Genomic DNA, 12,997 nt, shown 5'->3' on the forward strand with positions numbered 1-12,997 from the left:
TGCCAGGCTCTTCTGTCCTTGGAATTCTCTAGGCAAGAATACTGGGTTGCCGTGCCCTCCTCCAGGGGAGTCTTTCCAACCCAAGGATCAAACCCACGTCTGTTATGTCTCCTGCATTGACAGGTGGATTCTTTACCACTGAGTCACCAGGGAAGCCCCTGACAGCATCTTGATTTCAGATTTCTGACTCCAAAATTATGAGAGAACAAACTCCTGTTGGTTTTAGCTACCCAGTTTGCGGGAATATGTTATGGCAGCCCCAGAAAACTATTAATAATACGACGTCCACAGTTGTTTAATTGAATAGTTCTCTAGGCACTATCTTTCTGAGGTCTTCACAAAGAATTTTTATAGCCATATTCTTGGCTTCTTTAACTGTTTTCTTCTGGCAAGGCCCATGATTTGATCTTTGCTTGAAAACCATTTCTTTCTTTCTTTTTTTTAAAAGCCATTTCTTAATTTTAGTATCATTTGCCATCTGGAGAGTCTGGGAATTTTCAGAATGATCCAATCTTAACTCCTTTTTAAGTATTCTTCCTTTAATGTATTCCTCTTCTTTTGCATTTTAATGCATCAAGATGAAACCAAAAGGGACCTTCAACATTCCTGTCTGGAAGTCTTATTAGCTAGATTATCATCCGTTCATGAGCCATAACTTCTACTTCCCATATGATGGCAGGCTTTTGCCACTACATAACAAGGATCTCTTTCCCTCCTGTTTTCCTCACTTTCCCTTAAGTACTCACTCTTCCTCAGAAGCCATCATGCGTCTACTATTTCTTCAAGGCTTTTCAAACTTTTACTCACTCTCCTCAAAATCCTTCCAGCTCTGCCCTCTGCTGTATTCCAGAGCTATTCCCACGTTTTAGGTTTTTTTTTTTTTTTTTTTTTTTACAGCAAGCTTCCCAGGTGGCCCAGTGGTAAGGAATCCACCTGCCAGTGCAAGAGACACAAGAGACATGTTTGACCCCTGGGTCTGGTAGATCCCCTGGAGTAGGAAATGGCAATCCTCTTGCAGTATTCTTGCCTGGAAAACTCCATGAGCAGAGGAGCCTGGCAGGCTACAGTCCATGGGATTTCAAAGAGTCGGACACAACTTAGCATGCGTGCACTCACTTCTGGGTATCAAAATCTGTATTAGGTATCTATTGCTGTATAACAATTACCCCAGAGCTTAGAGGCTTAAACAACAAACATTTATTATCTCATAGGTTCAGTGGGTCAGGAATTTGAAAGCAGCTTAGCTGGGTGGTTCTGGCCCAGGATCTCATGAACTTACAGTCAGTTCATTGGCCATTGCTGTAGTTATCTGAAGAATCAATTGGGGATTACTCAGATTTTGGCAAGTTTGTTCTAAGTATTGCCAGGAAGCCTTAGTTCTTTATCACGTGGGCATTTCCATAGGATTGCTTGATATGGCACTTTCCCAGAGAAAGTAATCCATGAGAGGGTGTGAGGAAGAAGCCACAATGCCTTTTATGACCTATCCTTGGTAAAGGAAATGGCACCTCACTCCAGTATTCTTGCCTGGAAAATCGCATGGATGGAGGAGCCTGGTAGGCTATAGTCCATGGGGTCACAGAGTTGGACACGACTGAGCGACTTCACTTCCACTTTCGGAAGTCACAGTTATCCTACCGTATTCTATTGTTAAGAAGTAAGTCACAACTGTTACTGATATAGCCAGAATCACTGACCAGACTCTGTCTGGAATAGGAAAGCAGAGTAGCTGGAGGACAGGATGAGATTGGAGTAATCAGCTCATAGAGCTAAATGCTCATCTGTTCTAAGAGGAAATCAATAAATCAATAAGTGAATGACTACAACTGATTGATAAAGAGACAAATGAATCATGATAGTACTTAGGAATATGAATATTTAAGAATGCCAGAAGCAACCACAGAAAGTGATTCCTTCCCGGGAGCAGGAACAGGGGGTTGGATAAGACAAGAATCTTTTGCAAGAATCTGTTTAAGTCTTTGTGTCTTATTTGACTCCCTTAACTTTGGTAATGAAATAAATTTAATTTTTAATAATAAAAAAAAGAAGTAAGTCACAGTATGGTATTGGCATGAAAATAGACATCTAAATCAAGGTAACAGAGGGCCAGAAATAAATCTATGCATATATGGTCTATTAGTTTATGACAGAGGAGCCAAGAATATACAGTGGAGAAAGAACAGTCTGTTTAATAAGTGGTGTTGGGAAAACTGGATAGCCACAAGGAAAAGAATGAAATTGGATCAGTGTCTTATACCATACAAAAATTAACTCAAAATGAATTAAAGACTGGTACATATGACCTGAAACTGTAAAATGCCTATAAGAAAACAGGCAGGAAACTCCTTGACATCAGTCTTGGTGATGATTTTTTTGGATGACTCCAAAAGCAGAGGCAACAAAAACAAAAATAAACAGGTGGAACTACCTCAGACTATGAAAAGCTTCTGCATGGCTAAATCAACAGAATGAAAAGGAAAGCAACTGAACTGGAGAAAGTATTTGCAAATGATATATCCAACAGGAGACTAATATCCAAAATAATACAAAGAACTCATGCAACTCAACAACAATAAAAACAAACATTGAATTAAAAAACATGCAGAGGACTTGAATAGACATTTTTCTGAAGAAGACATATAGGTGGCCAACAGGCATGTGAAAAGATGCTCCGCCATCACTAATCATCAGAGAAATACAAATCAAAGCCACAGTGAGCTATCACCTCACACCCGTTAGAATGGCTATAATCAAAAAGATAAGAAATAACAAGTGTTGATGAGGGTGTCAAGAAAAGGGAATGAGCCCCTTCTACAGTATTATTGGGAATGTAAATTGGTATAGCCAATGTGGAAAACAATATGGAGGTTCCTCAAAAAAAAAAAAAAAAATAGAACTACCTTCAGATCAGATCAGTCACTCAGTCATGTCCGACTCTTTGCGACCCCGTGATCCAGCAATTCCTCTTCTGGATATTCATCTGAAAAAAACAGAAGCACAAATTTGAATAGATACATGCATCCCATGATCGTTGCAGCATTGTTTACCATAGCCAAGACATAGAAACAACCTAAGGGTCCACTGATGGACGAATGGATAAAGAAATGGTGGTACACATATACAAAGGAATGTTATTCAGCTCTAAAATAGACTGACATCTTGCCATTTGCAACAACATGAATGGACCCTGAGGACATGCTTAGTGAAATAAATCAGAGAGAGAAAGACAAATTCTATATAATCTTTTATGTGGAATCTTAAAAAAAAAAAGAGAATTCAGTATCCAGGTTCATAGATAAAAGAGAACAGATTGGTGGGTTGCCATAGGCAGGGGTTGGGGGATAAGTAAAATCAGTGAAGGGGGTCAAAAGATACAAATTTCCAGCTATAAAATAAATATTGGGGATATAATGTATAGCACAATGACTGTATTATCAGGGAAATGTAAATGAAACTCACAATGAGATAGATTATAGTTCATTACTGTTAATTATATTACAGTGTTATTTTAATACTGTATTGTATATTTGAAAGTTGCTGAGAGAGTAGATCATAAGAAAGTAAAATTTTATAACTATGTATGGTAATGAATGTGAACTAGTTTTATTATGATCATTTGCGATATATACAAACATCAAATCATGTTGTACCTGAAAAAAAAATACAATGTTATATGTCAGTTGTACATCAAAAAAAAGAAAAGTCAGTAAGTCCAACCTATACCCAAAAGAGGAGTATAAAATAACTTGTGAGTGTCTTAGTTAGCTATCATGGAATTTTTTTTAAAAGGGCTCTTTAGGGCTTCTCTGGTGGCTCAGTGGTAAAGAATCTGCCTGCCGGTGCAGGAGATATGGGTTCAATCCCTGGTTTGGGAAGATCCCTCATGCCATGGAGGAACAAGCCTGTATGTCACAGCTATTGAGCCTGTGCTCTAGAGCCCTGGAGCTGCAACTGCTGAACCCCACATGTCCTAGAGCCTGTGCTGTGCAATAAGAGAAGCCACAAGAATGAAAAACCTCTAGACAGCATCACAACTAGAAAACAGCCCGAGCAGCAAAGACAACCCAGCACAGCCAAATAAAGGGGTGGGTGGGATGCTGTACCTTTAAATAGTATTTTGCACAATGTATATAACACATAAAAATGGAACTACTCTTGTTGCAGGGAGGTGGGTCCAGAATCCCACTGGCCTAGCATCTCTTTAAGCCTCTCATGTTGCTTCCAAGGATCCAGGAATCATAGTTTGAACACTAACCATACAGTCAGAGTCCTTTCCTGCTTAATTCATAAAAATCTATTATTATATAAGGCAGCATAGCTCAGGAAGACAGCCATAATATCAAAGTAACAGTCTACCAGATAGCAGACTGATTTGCTATTGTATACAGTGAAAAGCCATTGCGTTACGGGGAAGGGGTTGGTGATGAGATAGCCATGGATATCTATAGAGTACTTTCATTAGTCTGTTGTCTTACCTAATTTTTTTTCTTCAACAGAGTACTACAACAGATCATTGCAGGATTCATTCCTGGATCCCCATTTTCTTGGTAAGTAACTAATTGCCTTCTGTCTCACTCTCCTGGAGTAGCATAATTTCTAGTACTGTAGTATCTGTGCCATAATGAGAGACAAAAGGAGCTCCACAGGTGAGTGTATAGGTGTGATTGGCAGGCTGTTAAAGACTGCTGTTGTCTGCTGAGCCCAAACTTAATCAGAACTTATTTTTGTATAATTCAGGCTGATGAGGGCCATCCTGGTCCTGCAGGGTGTCTGATTCCATTCATGCTCAGGTCTGAGGGTCGTGCTGAGGTAGGGAGTGAGGTGGTCCCTACGAAGGTTGGTGTCTGATTTGTGAGCTTCTCTTGGAGATTATATGGGAAGACTTTATTCCTTAAGAATTTCTGAAATTGAAAACATTGCTTCACTTCCTTTTCTCAAAGTAAGAAGGTTTTTTCAGAAGAAACAAAAGGCTTAAATTCAGTAACAGAGTGACAGTCACTTACTGTACAGGTTAAAGATGTAATGTCTTCTTGTCTGGACAATTATTTGCCATTTCTTACTCTACCCCAGAAGGCTTCTTTGCTCAGAGGGACCTTGGTCCTTCCACACAGTTACCCTGTTTTCCAGCCTCTAGTTTCTTTAAGCATGTTCCAGCCGGAGTCTGGATATCTGTCATGCAGGGTGGTACACCAACAGCTCCAGAAAGAGGTGCTGCCAAATCCCTTTTGTAACTGCTCTAAGTTGTGATTGAGAGACACTGCTATGGCTGCTTCTCTACTTGAAAGCTGCTCATTGTGTAAGGCCATAGGCTGCCCCTTAGAATGAGGGAACTTTGCTGTCAATTTTGACCACTCAGGAAGGGAAAAATCTCCTTAAAAAGCAGCTCCATCTATGTTTAATTTAAATGGGCACAGAGGAGACAAACTTATAACCAACAGGCAATGAGTCACTCTTTTTGCTCTGGTTTGTCAGGTGGTATTTTAGGTAGCTTCACATTTTATGTTCCATACAGTTAAGCAGAAATTCCTAGAGAATGAGAGACTGCCTCTGGATAATCTGTTTGACCTTGAAATCACTGAGAAATTCTTTGCCGCTTAGTTCTAGAGAACTAGTGACTTGCCAGCTCTGAGAGAGAGCAGGATTCCTCTGCCAACTTTTTCTGTGGTGTAGGGCGGAGCCTGGTCACTCCATCTAATGCTGTCTGTCTCATCTCATGTATAGGAGCGGGATGCTGCACTCCAACCCTGGGGACTATGCCTGGGGTCAGACAGGGCTTGATGCCATTGTAACCCAGGTGAGGAGCTGCCTTTTGAGGGTGTCTGTTCAGTGTGTCTCATGGTTCCACAGGCTTCCTGCTTTCCTTCTGCTACTTTCTGAAATGGCAGTCACTCTGCTTTCCTTAATATTTTGAGCTTGTGGGTTTCTGTTTTACTAAAGAGATAAATGGTTTATGGATTTAGCTCAGCATCCATGTACTTTCTTGGTCCTAGGGACTTTCTAGAAGATAGCTTCAACTCCAAAGGAAAAAACTTCTGTAACAAACAGTATTTTCTGTTTTGGCCTCTTGTTCATTCCTATGAGGATTCTATTGACAAGTACTTCACAAAAAAGAAAGGTCTCCTCACAGGTTGAAGCAGGGATTTCTGCTAGATGGAGCAAAGTAGGGGAAGGAAGCAGAGAAAAAGGTATTCCCATGCCATGTATAATTGCTTCCACTTGTTTATGTTTATTTTAATTTAATTGGTTTTTCATTTCCCTTGTGGATTGCTGAGACTAGAAGGCATGTCATTTATATCCAGGTCTTCTTGTAGGCAGTAATTTACCTATTTCTTGGCTTACCTTATGCTACTTTCCATACTCTCATCTTTTTCTTTCTTTCAGCAAAATGAAGTTTTTGAACTGGTTAAGTATCACTTTCTGTTAAGGTGTAGTTTTATTTGTGACATCACAACCCTTTTGCTGCCTCCAAAGTTGCTTTATGCCCAGAGGTGAGCCTTGCAATGATGGATCTGTCTGTAGGCTTATACTAATGTCACTCTGAAATTGTAAAGCAATTATTCTGGCAGCAGGAAAGGGCAAATGCAAGCCTCTCAGAGCCTTGTGGAAGCAAAAGCAACTAACATTTCTCATGTCTGCACTGTTCTCAGATGGAACAGCACCCTCCTAGGGATAGTTCGATGTCTGCCACTTCTTCTTTGCCTTTTTTTTTTTTTTGTAGCTTTTAGGACAACTGGAAAATACAGGGCCTCCCCCAGCTGACAAGGAAAAGATCACATCTCTTCCAACAGTGACAGTAACTCAGGAACAAGTTGGTAGGTTCATTTTCATATGTGTGTTGTCGTTTTATTATCTCTGTTCAGAATCTGATCCATGTACTATATTAAAAATCTTCCATGAAACTGTAGGACTCCTAAAGTTCCTACCTGTGTGCCAGATATAAAAGGTACCTATCCCTTCATTAGGGTTAGTCACCAGGTAATTCCTGAGCAATTACCATGCTATTTCTCTAGCTGCTATGCAGGAAATAAAGAAATGCAAAGGTATATAAAACTTGATTTCTTGAAGAACTTACTAGAGGAAGCAAAACTCACCAAATGATTAGACATTATTATAAAAAGTACTTGAGCAAATGATCATCTAGGGGAAAAGGAAGAGAAAAAATAGGAGGCTAGGAATTTGTTTCACATCTACCCTATATTTAGGTACATTAGACATAGATATTATTTTATTTATAAGCATGAAAAAAAATTAGTATTGAGGGACATTAGTTTGGACTTGGAGTTTCTTTCCCCATGAATTCTACTTTAGAGAGTCAGAAGATTTTAAAAGACAGGATGGGCCATCTTAGAGACATTATTCTGTTTATGGCAAAGTATGAACCAATGAAGAATGTCAGTATGAACGTGGAGTCTGCATTAGGTATAAGGAGTGTAACCTCATTAGATCTGAAATAGAATCTAATTTGTGGAGTGATGGGAGGTATGTTTGAATCGGAGGTATAATTGGATAGGTATGACTGGATAGGACCTTATTGCAGAGGACCCTGAAACTGGCAGAGGAGTTAGGGCTGGATGTTTTAGGTAGTAGGTAAATTCTGTAGGTCCCTAACTGGAGGAATGAGGGAAGCTGAGTGATCTTTAGGGAAGATTAGTTTGGAGGATAGTATCTAAAATAGATTGGAAGAGGGAAGGAGCAGAAATATTCTTAATGGGCTATTGCAGCATTCTGATGGGGTTCAGGTAATAGCAGTGCTACAAAGGAAAGGGTAGACTCAGATAATTTTTGAAGAAAGGCTTTCATCATTGCATAAGATAAGGAGGGGAAAGGGGGAAAGATGATTCTAAAGTTTTGCAACTCTGTAACTACAGAGGTGGTGCTGACATCATCAGGGAATGGAAGAATTATGAGCAGGCCCTGGTTTGGATAAGGAGGTGATGTGATGTTTTTAATTTTGAATCTGTTGCTTTTGGGGATCCCAAATGAGAATCCAAGAAAAGATGAGCTGGGGATTGCTGTGGAGCTGGTATTAGGGAAAACCAACTGGTAGCAAAGTATAGGATATATTTGGCAGGCCTGGAGTCAGGGTTGTTACCTAAGAGGCTATTGCAGTAAACTAGGCATGAGAAGGAAATGGCAACCCATTCTAGTGTTCTTGCCTAGAGAATTCCATGGCTGGGGGAGCCTGGTGGGCTGCAGTCCATGGGGTCGATCCACTCTAGTGTTCTTGCCTGGAGAATTCCATGGACGGGGGAGCCTGGTGGGCTGCCGTCTTATGGGATTGCACAGAGTCAGACACGACTGGAACGTCTTAGCAGCAGCAGCAGCAGGCATGAGAAGTAAACGCTGAAATTAGGGCAAACATTGTGGGAGTAGAGAGGAGGGAGTGAATCTTTTAAGTGGTATTTTACTCCAAATGCTGTGAATACTGTGGAGCATGTAGCATACATACCCCGGCTGCTGGAGAGAGAGACTGCTGCTGCTGCTGCTGCTAAGTCGCGGCAGTCGTGTCCGACCCTGTGTGACCCCATAGACGGCAGCCCACCAGGCTCCCCCGTCCCTGGGATTCTCCAGGCAAGAACACTGGAGTGGGTTGCCATTTCTTTCTCCAATGCATGAAAGTGAAAAGTGAAAGTGAAGTTGCTCGGTCGTGTCCGACTCTTCGCGACCCCATGGACTGCAGCCTACCAGGCTCCTCCGTCCATGGGATTTTCCAGACAAGAGTACTGGAGTGGGATGCCATTGCCTTCTCCAGAGAGATAGACTAGCTGGTGTTATTAGCCAAACTTGGGAAACTTGGAATTTGCAGCTTGGTAATCCTAGTTCAGTTTGTAGCCATTATCTCTCAGAAGAAGGTTTCCGGTCTCTGGACTTGGAGCCTGATTTACCCTTGGGCCTTGCAGTTCTGTAGCAGCACCTCTTGGTACAGCTTTTAATAAACAACTTGTTAAAAAGGCTTTAGGGTAACCATGATGAAATAGGATGTGTAATGTCGAAAGTAGTAGAGTGAAAGTGGCTTGACGCACTGAATGAGAACTGCTAAGATTGTCAAGATGAGTCCTTTGGTCGTGGTGGACAGATTGCCAGTGTTTCCTAAGTAGAAACTGCCAGGAGGCTTTCACACATTTGAGAAGATGTTTTTCCTGTTTTACTTAACAGATAATCTAAGCCCCAGTTCTTCCAACTCTTTATGTTGAAAAATAGACCTCGTAGAGTTGCTGTCTGGACCTTATTGGAACGGGCCCATTCATCAGTCCTTTTCATATCCTTGGCTGTTACCACCTCTGTCCCCCTTTTGAAGTAAAATTCTGCTGCTTCTCTGCCTCCACCCTAGATGCACTTTGTTTTTTCTTTGTATCCTTTTGGTTGGTAAAGACATTAGGCTAGGTTTTTTTTCCTTCTTTTTGCTTATTTTAAAAGGCATTTCCTCCTCTAACAGATAAGGGCTTAGAGTGTCCAGTATGCAAAGAGGATTACACAGTTGAGGAGGAAGTCCGGCAGTTACCCTGCAACCACTACTTTCACAGCAGTTGTATTGTGCCGTGGTTAGAACTCGTAAGTACAGACAGCTCTCATCTGTGATGGGGCCCCTGTGGCAGTCATGTCTTGGGGGGGGATCAGTAAGGGCATAATTAACAGTTAGTGGAGAGCCAAGCAAATCAGATTTTAGTTTCTGGCTAACTCCTAGTAGCAACATTACTGTGTTTTAGATTATTAATCTGTTCAGAACTTCTCTGACCAGGGGTTAGCAAACTACAGCCTATAGGTCTCTGTGGACTGGCACCTATTTTTGTAAATGAAGTTCCATTGGAACACAGCTATGCTCATTTGTTTACAGATGGTCTATGGCTACTTTTTTGCTCCCTTAGCAGAGTTAAGTAGTTGAAACATTGGCGGTATGGCCTGCAGAGTCTGAAATATTTACTATTTTTTCTTTAACAGAGCAAGTTTGCTGACCCCTTCTCTAGACCATCTCAGGTCATTGTTTCTAGTTAGTTCTGTTTGATAGTATGTGTTAGCTATTGTTAAGTTGCTGCCTTGAATTCTTTGTCAGTTCTGTTAAAAGTTCTATTTGGGAGATGTCCTGGGGTTACACTTGAAGCCCAGCGGGTACTCTGTGAGAATGCATGCCCTTTTTGTTTATCTACCTGCTAACTGTCAGGGTTTCTTAAGTGTTTAGTTAGTTCTTCCAGCTTCTCAGGTCAGGCATGTTCACGTGGACTTATATCTTTCTGTTTCAGCATGACGCATGTCCTGTATGTAGGAAGAGCTTAAATGGTGAGGACTCTACTCAGCAAACACAGAGATCCGGGGCTTCTGCAAGCAACAGATTTAGCAGTGACAGCCAGCTACATGACCGATGGACTTTCTGAAACTAAAGACCACGTCTGAGCCAGGGCTATGGTAGACCTCCTATCACAGCTATTAATTGTATCAATGCAAAAAAAATAGTAGGTGGATTTAGGAATCACTTAAGAAACCCCAACTTATAATATTAATTCACTGAGTGTTTTTCTTCTCTAAATTTAAAGTTAGTGTCTACAGATGGAATTATATCTAGAACCAAATGCCTCTTATTCCTGAATTCAGAGTGATAAAATTTTGTAAGTGTGAAACTTAATTATGTGGGTTTCCCTTGCCAGAATAGAATTGGTTAATTATGTGGGTTTCCCCTGCCAGAATAGAATTGGTTCCTTAAAGTCTACCTAGGGTCATGCTGTCTGTTATGTTACCTTGTGACAGTTGTTTTCACCTCTTTCTTCAACCTCCACCATCGTTAGTGTACTTTATAGTAAATACAGTGGAACCAGAGCCGTAAAGTCCTGCTGATAAAGTGCTTCTGTTTTAATTGTACAGAAACATCTACTCTTGGCCACGTTAGCCATGGAGTGAGGTCATATTAAATCAGGAATCTGAGACTAATGATTTTTTTTTTCTTAAATCTTTAGAGAGCAAATCAAAACAAAGTTACAGTGGGAAGGCCTCTGATTGTACTCTTTGGTTTTCTCATTTTTATTTTTAAAGACTACTTCGTAAGATGCAGCTTCTGCAGAAACCAACATGACAAATGACATATCTTAAGAGTCTTATGTTGGTAGGAATCTGATTCTGGTTCCTTTTTGGGAATAAGTTGGGCAGGATAAAGGCACAAAAGAGAGATGTTTGAAATCTCTGGTTCTAAGGTTTTTTAGTGAGTCTCAGCTCATTGTTTATCCTGGGGACCTTAAAGTAATTTCCTTCACAGAAATAGGATTATTTTATTACTGCTTTTACAGCTGATTCATGTTTTTTTTATAATTCATTGGTCTTCAGGAATTGAGACTTTATGTTGTTTCATTTTAATTTTTAAAGTTCATTTATCATCTCTGAAACCTTTTTGTTTGCTTCGTTCTGGCTATACTTGGAGTCGTATTGATTTTTGTGATGATGCTGAAACAGCTTGGCCTAGGAGAGATAGGCCTTCTTTTTTCAGCCTGTGTCCCATGTACATGCAGATGCTCTTTGGTGCATTTAAGTGTTTGAATAAACGGAGAAGCTTAAGAATGTTGTTGGAACTTCAAAGTCTTAAAAATAAATGATGGGAACATGTAACCACAGTTGGTGCACCAAAAATGGGGACAAGAGGGGCACCATTGGTGTGGTCTAATCAGCCCTTAATGGTTGGAATGATCAAAACAAGAAGATGAGTCTTTGGTGAGTCTCTTTCTTGGCTAGGAGTCTGTCACACACTGGTTTTGGGCATGAGGGGTGGGGTTAGAGATATCTTTGTAATTTAGTAGAGGATAGAGGAATAGGGGAGGGAAGAGAGAAAGTGGGAGAATTTAATGCTGAATTAATAGCTTGCCTCTAAAAGTTGTGACCATAAGATATGATTCAGGTTTGCCCCAGAGAGAATGAGATGTTTTCTCATAAGCTTCTTATGTTATACCTCTGTAGAGAGAGTGTTTTTGGAGAATGTGAACTGTTTACTGTGGTTATTGAAATGTAACCCAGAGATATACATTGGCTTTGAATGGGGAGAGATGATGAGTCTGAGGGGACATAAGAGGTATATTGTGAACGGCCATTGAGATGGGCTCAACTGAAGTTGGAATATGTTATGGTTTTCAAGTAAAACAATATTGACAGTATCAGCTGTCTCAAAAAATGATGTTAGCCTGGAAGTTTTGTTATTATCTGGATATGCCAGGACAGAAATGGTAGGGACCTAACAGAAGCAGAAGACATTAAGAAGAGGTGGCAAGAATACACAGAACTGTACAAAAAAGATGTTCACGACCCAGATAATCACAAAGGTGTGATTACTCACATTCACCTAGAGCTGGACATCCTGGAATGTGAAGTCAGGTGGGCCTTAGAAAGCATCACTACGAAAAAAGCTAGTGGAGGTGATGGAATTCCAGTTGAGCTATTTCAAACCCTAAAAGATGATGCTGTGAAAGTGCTGCACTCAATATGCCAGCAAATTTGGAAAACTCAGCAGTGGCCACAGGACTGAAAAAGGTCGGTTTTCATTCCAATCCCAAAGAAAGGTAATGGCAAAGAATGCTCAAACTACCACACAATTGCACTCATCTCACACGCTAGTAAAGTAATGCTCAAAATTCTCCAAGCCAGGCTTCAGCAATACGTGAACCGTGAACTTCCAGGTGTTCAAGCTGGATTTAGAAAAGGCAGAGGAACCAGAGATCAAATTGCCAACATCCACTAGATCACTGAAAAAGCAAGAAAGTTCCAAAAAAACATCTATTTCTGTTTTATTGACTATGCCAAAGCCTTTGACTGTGTGGATCACAATAAACTGTGGAAAATTCTGAAAGAGATGGGAATACCAGACCACCTGAGCTGCCTCTTGAGAAATCTGTATGCGGGTCAAGAAGCAACAGTTAGAACTGGACATGGAAAAACAGACTGGTTCCAAATAGGAAAAGGAGTACGTCAAGGCTGTATAGTGTCACCCTGCTTATTTAACTTCTATGCAGAGTGCATCATGAGAAAC

The 12,997-nt window shown here is 40.6% G+C and overlaps 1 protein-coding gene across 2 annotated transcripts in view; it reads left to right on the plus strand.

Moving 5' to 3' along the window:
• RNF115 (ring finger protein 115) overlaps positions 1–11,538 on the plus strand; it is a 66,719-nt gene extending 55,181 nt beyond the window's left edge. For both annotated transcript variants that reach the window (XM_027535262.1, XM_027535272.1), the window contains 5 exons: positions 4,497–4,547; positions 5,722–5,794; positions 6,719–6,812; positions 9,437–9,552; positions 10,239–11,538. In XM_027535262.1, the coding sequence (XP_027391063.1) occupies positions 4,497–4,547; positions 5,722–5,794; positions 6,719–6,812; positions 9,437–9,552; positions 10,239–10,370 (466 nt within the window). In that variant the 3' untranslated portion in view covers positions 10,371–11,538. The remainder of the gene's footprint in view (positions 1–4,496; positions 4,548–5,721; positions 5,795–6,718; positions 6,813–9,436; positions 9,553–10,238) is intronic.
• The last annotated feature ends 1,459 nt before the right edge of the window (positions 11,539–12,997 follow it).

This window comes from Bos indicus x Bos taurus, chromosome 3 (assembly GCF_003369695.1).
Source record: "Bos indicus x Bos taurus breed Angus x Brahman F1 hybrid chromosome 3, Bos_hybrid_MaternalHap_v2.0, whole genome shotgun sequence".
Taxonomy (NCBI): Eukaryota; Metazoa; Chordata; class Mammalia; order Artiodactyla; family Bovidae; genus Bos; species Bos indicus x Bos taurus.